This window comes from Pinus tabuliformis, chromosome 8, assembly GCF_031772625.1.
Source record: "Pinus tabuliformis cultivar Carrire ecotype Pingquan chromosome 8, CPIR1, whole genome shotgun sequence".
NCBI lineage: Eukaryota > Viridiplantae > Streptophyta > Pinopsida > Pinales > Pinaceae > Pinus > Pinus tabuliformis.
The window spans coordinates 24,674,311-24,691,916 of NC_142294.1; the positions used below are offsets into that span (position 1 = coordinate 24,674,311).

Here is a 17,606-nt window from a genome sequence, read left to right on the forward strand (position 1 = left end):
CAAAAGCGACCTAGAATTCAGCCACACACACCAGACGCTCTTGGAGGGTCAACAAGTTCCAGATTCTCACCTCCAGGATGCATTGTTATGCCACTTGGGACACCTTTGTGTTCCTTTAAGCGAGCGTGCCAAGATGTTTTGGGAAGCGCACTATAGTCGGGTCACTGGGCATTTCAAGGTCGAGAAAACAGTGGTAGTATTGCAGAAGTATTCCTATTGGCCGAATCTTCGACAGGATATTGGGAAGTACATTATATCCTGCACTGTCTGCGATATTACCAAACCGACCATCAAGAAGGAAGGCCTCTATACCCGTTGCCTACCCCTAGTTGACGTTGGGAATCCATCTCCATGGATTACATGTCGGGCCTTCCTTCTACTAAGCATGGCAACGACTGTGTTTTTGTGGTCACTGACAGATTCTCGAAGATGGCCATTATGGCGGCCTATGTGGTTGTGAAAATTCTGTTACTGCAGCAATTGATTTATTTTACCTACTTATTTTCCAATAAGTTATTTACGAAATCCCTTTAGTAAATATTAAAATAAATTCTACTGTAGATATCACACCATTATACAGAAACAACTACATGCATAAGAATCAAACACATCAACACAATTATTTTTGGACAATTGTCCCGGAAAAACCCAATGCGGGAAAACTGGTGCAACAGAGGAATATTTTATTAGTCAGCTTCTCTTGAGTACAACTAGGGTGCCAAACTGGCTCACCCAACAGAGATAACCACACAACAGTAATACCATAACATCCTTCGGCGCTTCCCTTAAGCTTAGCGCCAATCCAGCTGGCCTTTGCGTAGCTCCCAGACCCTCTGCGTCAACACTCTGCCTCACTGCGTCAACACTTGGCCTCTCTGCATCACCCACATAGGCCCTCTAGTCACTGTGCAATCCAGCTGCCTCTGCGTCTGCCTCTTTGATATCTGCATTGGTCCTCTAGTACTATCCCTGCCTCTCTATTATGTACTCGCTGCCTCTCATTGCAATCCAGACCTCTAGTTCGAATTTCTCAGCAAACCCCACTCCAGAAATCGAGCTGACTGGTCTCCCTCTGGTGTCTCTCCAACTGACCCTCAAGTCTTCTCTTATACTTTTCCTATTGATGAATCAACAACTGAGATTAAGTCCCTAATCATCGGCTAAGATTAAAATATACTTGATCCTTATCTCTTAGAAGCTTCTCATCGTTATCTTTATTAATACCCATTAATATTTTTATTTTCCTAAGTTTATACTTAGAAACTCATTAAAAATATTAATTATTTTAATAATTCTTCATCCGGATGGAATTTTCCAAAACAATTTCCGGGTCTTGGAGATCTCATGTGCTTTAGCCTCTCCACCAATTTTCATGGCTAGAGCACATCCGATGCTACCCCAAATCAGCACTCCCTCTTAGTGAGGAATGTCCTCTAGTAATGCTCCACCACTGAACATTACTCTGATCATCTTGTACTGGTACTTGTGTTGATGCTTGGCCTGTTGCCCAACATCCTCTGCACTGCTGCCTCCTGTACTGTTGCCCATGGCTCTACCACTGCCACTGCTACATCTGTATTGCAGCTCCCTTTGCATCGTGCTGCTGCTGGTCCTTTTTCCCAACACTGCATTTGCACTGCAACTCTCTCTCAAATGCTGCATCATGCTACTCATAGCACTGCAACACCTGATACTTATCCATTTCTGCTACTAAAATGGATTCTTTACCATCCCCATCTTCTCCTTGAAATAAGCAAACTTGGTTCTTCCAAGGGCCTTGGTAAGGATGTCTGCCACCTGTTCTCCTGTAGGAATGTAGCTCAACTGCACAGCTCCTCGTTGGACACAGTCTTTGACAAAGTGACACCGAATATCAATTTGCTTTGATTGATCATGAAATACTTGATTCTCATAGAGTTTGACACAACTCTGATTATCACACATGATCTTGGTCGCCTCCATCCTTCTTCTGAATAGGTTTACAAGCAATTTTCTAAGCCATGTGGCTTTGCACGAAGCTATGCTAGTGGCCATATATTCTGCTTCCGTTGAGCTCAGAGCTATGGATTTTTGTTTCCTACTGCACCAGGAGGTCATCCCCGATCCAATGTTGAAACAATACCCAGAGGTACTTTTCCGATCCACTGAACTTCGAGCCCAATTTGCATCAGTAAACCCACTTAATCTAATATCATTACTTCTGGTGTACATGAGTCCATAGTTGATTGTTCCTTGTCTATATTTGAGAACATGTTTGGCTGTTGCCCAATGAGCCCTCTTTGGTTCCACCATGAACTGACTGAGGGTGTTGACAACGTAACAAATGTCTGGTCTGGTATTGACCAGATACATCAGGGACCCTATGAGCTGCCTGTATAAGGTGGGATCAACATCTTTGTCTTCTGATGCATCAATTTTCTTCTAGTTGGTGATCATTGGAGTAGCCATCGGCCTACAGTCTTGCATCCTGAATCTCTTCAGGATCTCTGTAGCATATCTCCCTTGTCCAAGGAAGATTTTACCCTTTTGCTGCCAAACTTCCAACCCTAGGAAATAATGCATCTGTCCCAAATCCTTCATGTCAAACTCTGTGGCTAGATTCTTCTTGCAGTCCTTGATGAGCCTAGATGATCTTGTCAGGAAGAGATCATCCACATATAATACTAGGACTAGAGGCTCATTCTCTACAACCAGATAGTAGAGATTGGGATCTGCATCACTCTTGACGAACCCCATCTTTTGCAAGTAGCCATCAATTCGACCATACCATGCTCTAGGTGCCTGTTTGAGCCCATACAAGGCTTTCTTCAATTTTCATACATGAGACTTCTTCTCATGTGTCTCAAAGCCCTCTGGCTGTTCAATGTAGACCTCCTCTTCTATCACCCCGTTCAAGAATGCCATTTTGACATCCATCTGATGAATCTCCCATCCCATCTATGCTGCAAGAGATATCACGGTTCTAATAGATGTATACCTGGCTATTGGGGCAAAGGTCTCTTCGTAGTCTATTCCTTCCTTTTGAGCATACCCCTTAGCCACAAACCTAGCTTTGCATTTTTCCACACTGTCGTCTGTAGCGTATTTAATCTTGTAGATCCATCTCAAACCTACCACTGATCTGTCTTGAGGCCTAGGCACTACTTCCTAGACATCGTTCACCATTATAGAGTTGTACTCCTCTACCATCGCATCCATCCAAACTTGATGTTGAGCAGCCTCCTGAAAGCTCGAATGCTCCCCATCTCGAGCTAGTAAGGCCTGATATCTATGTGGCTGTCTTCACTCCTTGTTATTGTTTCTTGGCGCACATATGATATCTTTTGAATCTGTTGGAGTTCCCAACTCGTTCTTCCTTTGGTGGCAGGTGCATCTGTTAGTTCCTCCTCTTCCTGTGATTCTTCTTGTTCTGAAAGAGAATTCTTGGCTTCCGCTCGTTGAAGTGGTTTGACCAATGACTTATCTTTTGATTGCTCCTCAAAAGGCATTTCTCGAGATTTTCTGAAGGCCCTATCTTCCATGAAATTTGTTGACACCTAATCACGGGGATTGGTTGAAGAGTTGTAAATAGTGTAAATAATAAATAATGGAAAAGGAAGAGTCATCGGGAGATGAAACCCAAGAGTCACTCCCTCATGTATATAACTATGAGCAATCTAAATGAATAAACATATTTCATTTGAGGAGTTACCTCTTGGCCTGACATGGTATTAGAGCCAACTCCATTTTTGGCTTCTCTACCTTTGTAACTCCCTTCTACCTATTCTGCCTATGTTCTGCCTATTTTGCAGAACTGACACCTCTGTCATACTCCTGAGGCCTCTGCCTTACTCCTATTTTCCTGCCATTATTCTTTGCTTTCTGCATCGAATAGTTTGGTGTGTGTGTGCATTGTAATGAAGTGAAGGTCGAACTGTGTTGGATTCTTGCATATGTCGATGTTGAACCTCCCTCCATTATGTTGAGCGCACTACGAGCTTGACTGTATACAAAACAGGCTTTGACGGGATGTGTTGAGAGGTTTTTGTATTCATTTCAGGCTTCATCCCTGGTACGGTGCCCACCGCTCGTTGTGCCTCCTCTGGTATCAAAGCACCACCCTTCGTGGCTCCTCTGCTTCAGACTCCAGGTTACCACCCAAGTCACCTGACACGGGGATTCATATATATATATATATATATATATATATTTAAAATATATATATATATATTAAAAATTAGATATTTCTTATACAAATTTTAATTAATGATACAAATTTATTGATTTCAAACATAGATCTTCATCTATAGCATGCATAGTACATACAAAATTCAAATACATGTCAGTGATACTGGTCACATAAATCATGATTCAAAATTCATAACTGAACGACAACTTACAACTACAAGATAGTAAGATAAACACACTGACAACTATAGTTTTCTCATTAAGTCATCAAATCAAAATGTGTTACATAGGTAGTGCTGGTGCAATGCCAATGGCAAATAGAAATAGAAAATATAAAACAACTACAGGTATACAAGCCTCAAGGCATCACTCCTCATCATTAGCATCAGAATCAGCATCAATGTCCTCATCATCATGGTCCCCACTGCTCTCCCTTGCATCCTTCTCCTCCTCTGTATCCATAGTCGCCTCTACATCTGCTGGTGTGGAGGATGACCCCTCTAAGTCATCAAATCTAACAGGCTCTAGCACTGGATCATTAAGATCCATGTTGGCCAATGCCAACTCAACACTGGTGTCCATACCCATATCATCAGGAAAGACATCCCACATCTTTGTCTTTCCCCTCAACCAATCTTTCCTCTGCCTGTAAATAAGACGAAGGTTGGTGTGCACATACACCATTGTCTCTGCCCTGGACTGCTCAAGCCTTCTCTTCTTCACACTATACAAATTCCCATATGTGCTACAATTCCTCTCGCAACAAGAGGATGAAGTCACCTGAGAGAGGAGCCTCATGGCCTAAGTCACCTGACACGGGGATTCGGGACATGTAGGATTCGGGATTCGTGGTGTCGGATTCGGGACACGCTGACCCCTCGGAACAGGACACGTTATATATTATTTTATTAAAATATATATATATATATATATATAATATATTTAAATATATATATATATATATATATATATATATATATATATTAAAAATTAGATATTATCATATTTCTTACACAAATTTTAATTAATGATACAAATTTATTGATTTCAAACATAGATCTTCATCTATAGCTATTAGCATGCATAGTACATACAAAATTCAAATAAATGTCAGTGGTACTGGTCACATAAATGATAAATCTATTAAAAATTTAAATCATGATTCATAATTCATAACTGAAAGACAACTTACAACTACAAGATAGTAAGATAAACACACTGACAACTGTAGTTTTCTCATTAAGTCATCAAATCAAAATGTGTTACATAGGTAGTGTTGGTGCAATGCCAATGGCAAATAGAAATAGAAAATATAAAACAACTACAGGTATACAAGCCTCAAGGCATCAATCAGCATCAGAATCAGCGTCACTGTCCCCATCATCATGGTCCCCACTGCTCTCCTCTACATCCTCCTCCTCCCCTGTATCCATAGTCGCCTTTGCATCTGCTGGTATGGAGGCTGACCCCTCTAAGTCATCAAATCTAACAGGCTCTAGCACTGGATCATTGAGATCCATGTTGGCCAATGCCAACTCAACAATGGTGTCCAGACCCATATCATCAGGAACAGTGTTACTTGGGAGTGGGAGCGAAAGCGGGGAGCGGGAGCGACATATTCAGAAGCTCTTGGTTTGGTGCTCTTGATTAAATACGAGTTCCATACCCTAATACATGACAAAATTCAATGGAAACATTGCAATCCCCCAATCCTAAAATCCTGAAAACTGATAAGTCTGCTGGATTTTGAATGAAATCTAAAATTCTACTTTCTCCATATGAAATCCAATGAGGCCCGAACCACTCTCAAACATCCTGAGTCATTTCATGGTAATGTTAAAAATTTAAGTAAAATGATGAAAATGAAGATTAAGGAGAATGTCACTTTTACTTTAAGAATTTAACATTACCATGAATAGCATATCAATACTAGGGCCTAGACTTGATTATGAAGCTGCCAAAATGCTCTACTCCTTGCTGCAACAGCACAAATCACTTACCAAATGAAAATATTAATGAGCAAACACGCCCTTTTCATACCCGCGCTGAGCTTAGCGAGTCCTGGAAACCGGACACGTGTCCTAAAATCGCGACACGCCCCTGAAAATCGCGACACGCCCTTGGACACGACGTGTCCTGTGATTTGGACACGAATCCGGACCGAATCGTGTCGGATTCGCCGGATTCGGGATTCGCAGGGGGTTTAGGACGAATCCGGTTTCCTAGCTCATGGCTAACTGTTGAAGAGGAGGGCTTGTTGCCCCATGATTTGCCCACCAAGAATAGGGCTTCTTAGCCCCCTGTCTCTAATCACATCATAACCTCCAAATCGACCACTGCCAGTGGAAAACTCTGCAAAGGCATCTTCCACCTTAGCAAGCAATGCACTATCCTGAAAAATCCGCCTGAATGCCTCTTTCTTCCCCTGTGAGATTTCACCATCCATGTGAGAAGGGAATCTGCAGGAAGGTCCACCATTCAGCCACTCATGGCTATAGTATTTGGGGTTCAATGAGTGAGCCAAACAATGTAAAGGTGTACAATTCTTGTCCCATCTGCTGACAAGAATATTCTGTATAGTATCACAGAAGGCCTCTGGCGATTTCTCATACTCGGGGCACTCACTCTGTAGAATAATGCTCCTCACAGACTCAATCATGGGATCCCATCCCTCATAAATCTCTCTTAGGATGGGTTTGTCTATATCTGCAAATCGAAGCAAAGAAATGATAGGGTCCATGATCCGAATAATTAGATTTACCCTCTCCCACCAAGCATCATCTAGCACTGTGTCATTCACTCTTTTAGAGGCTACTTGATCTGTCTTTCTCCAAAAAGACCAAAACTCAGAAATAACCATAGCCCCAAGAGCGGTCTTGACCTCCCTCAATCTCTTCAACATCATGAATGAAGAGGCAAACCGTGTATCAACAATCTTCAACAATGATAGATTGGTGTACTCCATGTAGATAGTGAGGGCATTTGTATGATTTTGCACAAAGTTATGGATATGTCTTGCATCCTCAATAATGCTTCCAATCCAAAGCACATCAGAAGCAATGGATTTCAGTGCTAAGTTCAATGAATGGACAATGCAAGGTGTCCAAAACACTTATGGATATTTAGCTTCCACAATCATGCCAGCAGCCTTGCAAACAGGTGCATTATCTGTAATGATTTGCACACAAGAATCAACACCTACATCTTCAATAACTTTAATAAATAACTCACCAATAAATTGTGCATCCTTGTATTCACCAAGTGTATCCACTGCTTTCATGAAAACTGGACCACTCAAGGAAGACACCATGAAGTTGATGATTGGGTGTCGTGTTGGATCTGTCCATCCATCGGAAACAATGCTAACCCCACATGTTGGCCATGATGCTACAATAGGCTCAAGCATTTTGTGCACCTCTTTTTTTGCCTTCGTCAACAATGTGGTTCTCAGCTTCTCTGACTCAGGAGGCACATACCCTACTGGAGCCTCTTGAGTTAGAGCTTGGCACATCTCAATACATAGAGGTGAGCGTGCAACATTAAATGATATGAAGTTTTGATAGAAGAAAAAGGCAGTGGTGAGATCAAGCTCTTCCTGTCTCTCTTTTTGGAAAATCTTGTCCATTGGACCAAGTGCTCTTCTTTTTGCTGCTTGTCCCCCAATAGAAGTAGAACTCTCAAATGGAAATTTGGTGGTGGCTTTCCTCAAAAATGGAAGGGGGTCTTCATTCTTGGGTTTTCTTGATTTTGAAGCCACATGTTCCATACCAACATTGGACTCCTTTTCCAATTCTTTTCTCTTTTATAAAGAAACAGCTTTACAAGCTCCAATCCCAGAACCCGGTAAAGCCAACAAATGTGCTTTCACACGGTAATATGTGCTTTTGAAAGAAATGTGACAAAAGTTGCATTTCCATTGCACATTGCCTCCTCCCCTTCCCTTGGTGTTTGTCCCATCCTCTCTTGTGACATATTTCCATAATGGATATTTATCATTGTCTTTAGGTCCTCCTCTTCCCTCAACATTACTTGCAGCAGACTCTGATGATATTGGGGGAGGAGGGGCATCTCCACCAATGACATTCTTGTCCTTCCTTTGCGATTGAGCCATGAATATTGTAAAAGAAATGGACAAAACATGCACAAATTTGTAAACAAAAAATCATATACAAAGTGCTGTAATAGAATAAGAAATGCAAAAAATGGAGCTGAAATGCACTTACCTGGTGCTTGAATCTCCTTGCTGAACGCTCTACTCCCTTAACTCCTTGCTCCAAACCCTTCTCCACTTGCCAACAGCTCAAACAACGCTTGCCAAATGATAATATGCATGGCTGTAATGAACAAATGCGGCCTTTTCATACCCGCGCAGGTCACTTTTCCCCCAAAACGAGTTCTGGAAAATAGGACACGATGTCAAAAATCGTGACACGTTGCTGATTTTTGTGACACGCTTGGGATTCGACGTGTCATAATCGGATTCGACGTGTCATGTTTTTTGGACGCGATTTTCGGGTGAATCATGTCCGACACGACGAATTCGGATTTGTGGACCCTATATAACGAATCCGGTTACTTAGGTTACCACCCTTCATGGCTCCCCGTTGCTCCACCCTCCATTGCTTGTTCGACCCCCGATTCATATAACCATACCTCTCACATACACGCACAATCGAACAGTCCCAGCCTCCCCATGGCATACCATTCCACTACACAGTCGGCCCCAAATAGTACACAACGCACAACCCTCCATTTTCCATACGCTCTGCTCTTGGTATTTGCTCTATCGAGAACGATGCTCCATGTCCACACACAACCTCCATTTGGTTATACTCCCAAACGTTGTGGTTATACTCCTAAACCATGTGTTTTATTCCTGGCATATATTAACGCTGTCCGACTTCCTCTGTCCCTAAAACACCATTCTGGTTACCATATTGAGTTGTTGCACGAGCCCAAGAGAACTTGGAATGTAAGGCAAGTCGAGATCTGCAGTGTTGTCTCATATCTGCCTTTCAAGCGATTTCATTGTTGGAGGAAGCAGACTGTCGCAAGAACGAAGCACAACGAAACATTGAATTATCTCTCGTGCAGTGGTTGACTGACTGTTCGAGCCCAAGAGCGGTGGCTCATTGTACTCAATCCTACGTGGTGCAGTGGTTGACTGTAACAATTCATTCAAGGCTCGTAAACTGAATTCCGTGTGATCGCTATATTCAAATCAGTTGTTTTTTAATACTGCGTTTTATATATTACTGTATGCCCTACACCAATATAAGCCCTCCCCCATATATACCTCTGCTACATATTTATATTAGAATTGTATTTTTTTTACAAAACTACCATTGGAAGTGCTATTTCTTACAACATATTGGCAACAGAAGTATATTTTTTTTACAGTACACATATTTTACAATGCATTCATTGATATCTATTGTGGGAGTGGTTCTCACTGGCAAGGAGAACTATCCATAATGGTCTCGAAAAATCAAACACACTTTCATTTTTAATGAGCTGTAGGAAGGAGTGTGTGTTGGAGAAGGATACAAAGAACCAGAAAAGCCTACTTCAGACAAGGAATTTGCCATTTGCCTGATTGCAGCATCAGTAAATGAAGAGGTGAGTTGCCATATTTCGCCATTTTCTAATGCTTTCAAAGCCTTACAAAAATTGAAGGAACTCTATGACTCACACTTTGCACTTGAAGTTGTTCAACTCATCATTAAATTGTTCAGCCTTGAATTACAAAATGATGATCCTCTTGCTCTTGCATCAGAAGTAAAACCTATTATGCATGATATCAAAGTCACTAATGTTGAACTGGACATTCCTCTGATAGCTTTTGTCAAGGCACTTTATCCCACTTACTCAAATTATCTTGAATCTGTAAAAATTTATCATTTCCCACCCCGGTTTTCAGTTTCACCTTATTTCTCCCATATAGTTAAATGCCCTTTTCCATATCCATACATTCAACAATTGGAAAAATAAATTTTTGCTGAGAACACAAATTCTGGAAATTTTACAGAATGCTGGAAAATGTAGAAATATAAATCAGCAGGTACAAACAGCCATTTAACACATTTGAACACAGTGATTTTTGGTCAATGTGACCTTGGAAAAACCCCCTACAACTCTTGGGGAAAACCAGTTCGAGAGCTCTTTCTTATTTTTGAAAAATGCTTTTACAGTGAGAAATATTCAACAAAAAATCAGCAAGCAAATTTTACAACTTATCTCGTTTTCCGTGCCTCATAGCCAACTGGAAAATACTAGCAAACAGCAAAACAGGACATCAATAAATGTTGTACGGCCTCGATTTTTGTGCCCACTTTCAGCCTTAAATGTTGCTGTACAGCCTGCAATAAATATGCTGTACGGACCTCGATTTGCGTGCAAAAAACAACAATACGCTGTACGGATTTCCTTGGAAAATGTGCCAACAAACTGCTCCTCGATTTTTGTGCAAACTTCTCAATTTCTGTGCAAAGAGCTGTACAGATTTCTAGAAAATCGTGTCAAAATCTGCCTTTCACTGTGTGCTAACTCAGTTGTACGGATTTGCTAAACTGCTGCGTTGGAATGTGTGCCAAGCTGCTGTCTCATTCTCCTCCTTGTCCAGAAATCTCCCTTGCTCTCTTGCTCTCCTTCTCTCAATCTGTTCATGAAAGAATGAATGACTTTTTCCTCCTTTTCCTCCTTTAATCTAATCCTAAGTGACTTTTGGGTGATCCCTAAATCCAATGGCTGAAATAGATTGAGATCTAGGGCTGAGATTAAATGCTCATTTAAATCTCACTTTCTATTTTTTAATTCACCCCACTTTAATAAAGACCCACTTAGTCATTTATTTCCAAAGTCATTTTTCCTTTCTAATTTTACATTGACTTTAATAAAGTCACTTTAAAATTAGACTTTAGTAACTTTATCACTTAAAGTCACTTTTAAATTAGATTTGACTTTATAAAAATTATAAAGTCACTTTAGGAGAAAAATTAAATTCTTTTGGACACTTTTCCTTAGGCCAAAGATCAAAGCCTTAGGGAACCCCTTGTCCTCCGGTACCAAATTTCAACAGAATCATTGCAAGCAAATGGAAACCTCAAAGAAATTACCTTTGACTCCCTTGTAAATAAATTTGCTGAGAGAGAGAAAGCTTTTGGGAAGAAGACAACTCCTTAGTGTTCTGAAGAGGCTGTGTGTCTTGCACATAGAGAAAATAATTTTGCTCAAGATTCTTCTAGAAGAAGAGGTGGTCGAAGAGGAAGAGGAAGAAGAAATTTCAGAGGCAGGGGGGGCAGACACTCTCAAGGAGAAAAGTCAGATTTGCATTGCATACATTGCAATAGAGATGGATCACATGATGCATCCACATGCAAGTTGCCTTGGGACATAATTGAGCAGGAAAGAGTTCAACCTAAAGGTAAATCTAATGACAAAGAGAAAGGTAAAGCACCTGAATCCGCTCACTATGATGTGGCACATTGTAATATTGGAGTAAATGAAGACTTATTTAATGCTTCACTGGCTTCTTGGAAAAATGATTGGTTTCTTGATTCAGGAACAACTTGCCACATGACTTTTAGAAGAGATTTTTTTGAAGAATTTACTGACAATGTTGATGGAGCAGTATACTTTGCAGACAAATCAAAACTCAAGCCATCAGGGCTTGGAACAATCAGGCTTAAATTGCCTGGTCTTCCAGTCTTTCTTCTGTATGATGTTTTATATCTCTCACAACTAAGGAGAAACTTGTTGCCCTTGATCCACATCCGCCAGCAAGGACACTCCATTCATGATGGGGATAGAAGAATAAAGGCTTCTCAAGCTACAAGGTACTTCTGCTTGTGCACAAAATTTCTGATACAATTCTCCTTATGATGAAGGTACATTTCCATCAAGTTTATTATGGAATGCTAGATTTGGACACTTGAACTATGACAACCTTCGCTTGTTGAAGAAAAATGGCATTACTGGTTTGCCTACAATTCCTACGAAACTTAAGCAATGCGATTCAAGAGCCTAAAAAAACAAGAGCGAATTTATGTTATTAAACACATTGTAAAAAACCAGGAGTGGGATAGTAGTGTATGGGTGGTATGGTAGTGTTGATAACCACAACGTTTGGGAGTTGCGTTGTGTTTGGGAGCAGCGTTTGGAGGACCGACTGTATGGGAACAGATTTCAAGATGTGGAGTAGAGCAGAGGGGAGTATGGAAGTAGAGCGGCCGACGGACTGTGGTATGGCAGTTCAACATATGGACAACGATGAATGATACCACAATGATGGCATATGGAGGAGGAGCGGTATGGTGGAGGAGGCGGTTTGGAGAGTGGCGTTCAATCGGGAGAATGGGTTCAATTGTGATTGTCGAGCCAACACAAGCATATACGATAACGAAATATAATTCAATGTATTAAAATACCACAACACTTCCACGCAGCACACCTCCGTCCACAACACCTTTGGCTTCAATACGCTAACCACAACACTTTGGGCAACACACCTTCGATGTAGCAACTTGCTTAAGTCTTCAAAGGAAGCAAAGAAATGCTTCAATGCAGCAGATCGATTTTTCAGCAGTGAGAATAGAATGCACAGAATCTGGCAGGGATATGTTAGTTTGCAAAAATGCAGAACAGAAGCATGAAGGCGTTAGGCCAAGAGGTAACTCCTCAAATCAACTATGTTTTTCATTAAGATTACTCCTTGCTATATACATGAAGGGAGTGACTCTTGGGTTTCACCTCCCGATGACTCTTCATTTTCCATTATTTACTATTTACATTATTTACAAGTGTTCACCCAATCCCCATGATTAGGTGTCAACATTGGGCATCGACTCAAATTTCATCCTTAAAATCTCTTGCCCTAGGTGTTGCCCTAAAAGGGAAACCCTAGTTTCTTCTTCCTCAACTTGAGGACTTTCTTGAAGGTTTCATGAGCCTTGGAATTGTTGGAAATGGAATCCATCGCAAAAAACCTTTTCCCTTTGTTCTTGACCTTTGGAACTCCCATTATCATCAAATACATCAAACCTTAGGTCCTGCACCTCCTTTTTCTAGGTATTTTCATTGAGAACAAACTGCTTCCTTAAAGAAGCCTTTGAACTTATATTGTGTCTCTGTCTTCAATGAGCCCTAGTGAGATCATCTTATACCTTATCTATGTTGAAGAATGTAACTAGTGTCGATCTTCATAATTATATTTGAGTCATGATGTAATGTATTTGTCAAAAAGAAAGAAAAAGAAATTATATTATAAAACAAATTGACTTATTAAAGCATGGTTTTCATGCTTGGGTCAATGGTCAATAGGTCAAAGCACCCATTAAGTGCTCTAGGATTTTTGTTGAGTTGAACTCATTATGTAGCAGACCCTTGTTGGGCTCATTAGGTCAAAGAAAGAAAAATATTTTGCCTTATCCTCCTCCATCCAGTAAGCTCTTGTCTCATATCAAGTCAACTTTGTCTCCTTGCAAGTCGGCCTAATACTAGAGACTCTAACTACTATAAATACAAGAGCTATTTGACCTTTTGAAGAGATGACACAAGTGATCTGAAGTTGATATGAAGAAGAAAGTGCGAAGATGCCTAACTGAAGTCTTCAACGTCCCAATGAAGGAATTACTATAGCGAAGGAAGAAAAGATTTATGTCATCTAGATTCTGCCTCAAATTTAAAGGGAATGATATGTACTGCAAGAGCCAAAAAGTGTAGGATGACGAACTTAGACCAAGGACTACAGAAGAAGAAGGAAAGGGTCGACTTGATGGTTTGGAGTGAGAAAGGTCTTTTGTCTATAGGGTCTTGGATTGTCTCATCTTGATTTGAATATACTAGTGGAAGAGTTGGACTGGGTTTTCCCCTAGATAGGGGTTTTTCCATGGCTAAGTGCCTACATCTTGTGTCCCTTGTTGTGATCTTCATTGTTTGGCATTTGTCTTGATGAAAGGAACATAACAAATTGAAAGAAGGACTAATAAGAAGAAAAGAGCAATCAAAAGAAAATGTCAAAGTCTAAGAGAAATCTACCTAAAAAACCTAATCCATATGATGCTCTAGATTTCTCAACAATCTACAACACATCTATTTTAGAATCGATCTCTTCCTCTCTTACCAGAACTCCTTCCATTGCTGAAAATCCATTGTCTAACTTTTGTCTTGTAGGGTTTCCCTCTCCAAGGCCTATTAAATTTTGTGGTAACAAGGTACAAATTTGTTGTTCTAGTGTGATTGATCTCTCCATTTTATTTCTATTGCATTTTATTTGATAAGGATAGTAACTTTTGGAATACTATGTGTTATTCTCACTAGAATAACACACAATATTCCAGAAGTTCTTATAAACATCAAGTTCATCACTGTGGAAATCTACATGCATAAATGCATTTTATTTTTTGAGTTAATATACTAGTGTTTTTATTTTATTAGCAACGTCAGAAATATCTGAGATAAATATTTTCTAAGTTGCAATGCTAAATAAGGGCCCTCGAATAATCTTTTTCTTGATAATGAATGCATTACAATATATTTCTAAGTATAGAGTTCTTAGAATTTAACAAGATCAAATTATATATTTTTGGTATGAAATCATTATGCCATTAGAAAGCTTAATCTTGTGCTAGTCATTGTATAGGGTCAAGTGTTGATGTAAAATGCAATGATTTAACTATTTTCCATTTAGCTAAATTAAAATGATTACACAAAATAGAGATCAATGTGTTTTATTTTTTCATATTAGATACAAATCAATCGGTTTTATTATTTTGTTTTCTCTTGTAGTTGTAATTAGATATCCTTATGCCATCCATAATAATGTTTAAATTGTTGTTAAATTAGGTAGTCAAACCATGCACAATATACAAAAAAGTATCGTGGCTTCAAAAGAAAGGGGTCTCAGTTTGACATTGGATCTACATAATAACCAGTTGGGAGCAAGTGCTCTTCTTCAGGTTCTTGTACATCACAAGGGTTTTTTTTTTCTTGGTTTCCTTATGTAACTTTCTTTTACTTTTCCATAAGAATAAGTTCTTTCATGCTTATTTTTGTTTTCTATAAAAAGTTGGATGTAAATTTTCATATAAGCAAATAAAAGAGATTTATGCCACTTATTTCTAAAATCTAAAAGATTTGTATAAACGTACATATATTTTGAATAATAATAATAACAAAAAATGAAGATTAACTTGTGTAAGAGATTTACAAGTGTAAATACATTTAGAAATTAAAAAAATTGAAAATGTAGATGAAATATTAAATTTCCTTCAATATGAAATTTATAGTGGCTATAACCCTAAATCATAACTAAAAAAGGTCCATTTGTTAAAGTTATGACCCTAGCTTTTTGATATAAATGCTAGATAGTATGATGTCTAAACTGTGATTATTAATGAAAATGATAGTATACAAGCTCATGCGTTATTGATTTTATTTTACATATTTTTAAATTTTATTTTTATAAATTGCATGAATGCATTTTGATTTAGTGATGATTGAAGAATTAACACAAGTGCATTGGCGGTCATAACTATTCAACTCTACATAACAAGTCATTGAATTATTGGTGGATCTCAGTTGTGACCATCTTGATGCTACGACTCTTTTATTGGTGTGGGGAGCATGCTTTTCCAATTGTCAACCTCCAACTTTTTTATAGGTCAACTTTTTACATAGACGGTTAGTTTAACCTTTGTTTGTCATGTTGAGTTGTATGCCATTGTCACTACTATTTTAAGGTATTTGCCAAGCTTGTTGCCACAAAATCTAGCAAGTCTTGTAGAGGGGCACCCTACAAGGCAAACACTAAACCAAAAGGCAACAAGAGGGTAGTGACCCACTATCACCATGGTCAAGACTGCTTACTTTTTACGGAATTTCACTGATGGAAGGAGTCCTGATATTTGTATGGTCACCTAATAGGTCTTCTAGGTTTGAGGTATACAATGATCTAAGGACTTCCAAGGAGAATAAACAACTTTAGTTCAAGGCCTCGTTGGGGAGAGGTAATTCAGTTTCCTTGGAGAAGCTAATTTCAGGCACACACGATCTATGGTTTGATTAGTAGGTTGAGATTTGGGATGGTCCAAGGTTAAGGTGAGGAGAAGGGTTTCCAATAATGATTTTCAACAAATCAAACGCACATGAAACCATTAAATAAGCCCCTAAGTTTAAGCAACACCAAATTAGGGTTTACTTAGGGAAAACAATTAGGGCACATAAATTTTTGGATAAAATTGAAGTGAATGCCTACCAAAAGAAGTGATTTTGTGGTAGTCACTATCGTCTTGGTATTCAGACTCTCCAACAAATAAAATCATCTCCTAGAAATTGACTCCAAGCCCTAGCTTAGACGCTTGGCCTTGAAGGTGTTGAGTTAGGTCAAGAAGAAAGAAGGAAAATGTTTATGGATGAAATTTGAAAAGTGGATGTGATGACCAACAAAATAGGCCAATGCCTTGATCCTTGGGAGTATGGAGTTTATGAGTTGATTGGATATCTAAAAGTTGCCAAGGAGGAAGGATAATTGATGCCCTAACATCAACAACCCTAGCAATTTCCTATGCAATGAATCAAAGAGTCTTATGGGAGAGCTAATCAAAGTTCACCACTAGGATTATCATTCACATGTCGTTCATGAGTAATGTATGCAATAAAGATATCTTGATTCCATCAAATGAAATTTCAACAATTTAGGGCACAATAGAGAATCCTAGATTCAAAACTCTCCATGCATTAGACACAAAGAAAAGATTTATCCAATAAAATGCTCACTTACAAGATAACATGCATGAAAAATTTGTCCATTGATATAGGACATTAGCTCCAAATACAAACAAATTAGCTCCAATTGTCAAAATGCATTCATAGATCCAAATTCTCCACAACAAGAGGACATAATTCTCTAATAGGCTGAAAAATGCAAGTGCAAGTGATGAAAAGAAATCGATGGTTAATCTCCTCTATTTATATGAGGAGTACTAATGCTCTTTCTAGCCTAAAAGCGCCCCTAAAACAATAAAACATGTCACAATGATGAGTTTGGTTACAAGCTGACCTACTAGCTTAAGCAAAATATAATAATATTCCCACACGTGTGAGCCGTAGGGCAATAATATGTTGACATCATCCATGCACAAGCTTTTCTAGGGCATGCATCGAGGGATGAGGTTGCCAAGAGGTGTAGAATGGTCTCCAAATGGCCATAGTGTTTGTCTCTGCTCCTCCTTTTAGCATGATGCCTAGCCCTTGATCTCTTGTGACGTACTTCCACAAGGGATATTTACTTTCTTGATCCTGCTATCTTTCTAAATTTATTTTTCTCTCAACATTTGAAGCTGCTGTTGCAGCGCCACTTCCAACAGAGGGAGCACTGGCAGACCCTAATGAAACTGGAATAGAGTGGGAGGGGGCATTACTAGTGGGGACATTCTTCCCCT

At 39.4% G+C, this 17,606-nt stretch overlaps 1 protein-coding gene across 1 annotated transcript in view; it reads left to right on the forward strand.

Moving 5' to 3' along the window:
• LOC149233960 (protein TONSOKU-like) overlaps positions 1 to 17,606 on the forward strand; it is a 220,193-nt gene that overhangs the window by 106,939 nt on the left and 95,648 nt on the right. The window contains exon 15 of the mRNA XM_089368106.1: positions 15,010 to 15,122. Within this exon, the coding sequence (XP_089224232.1) occupies positions 15,010 to 15,122 (113 nt within the window). The remainder of the gene's footprint in view (positions 1 to 15,009; positions 15,123 to 17,606) is intronic.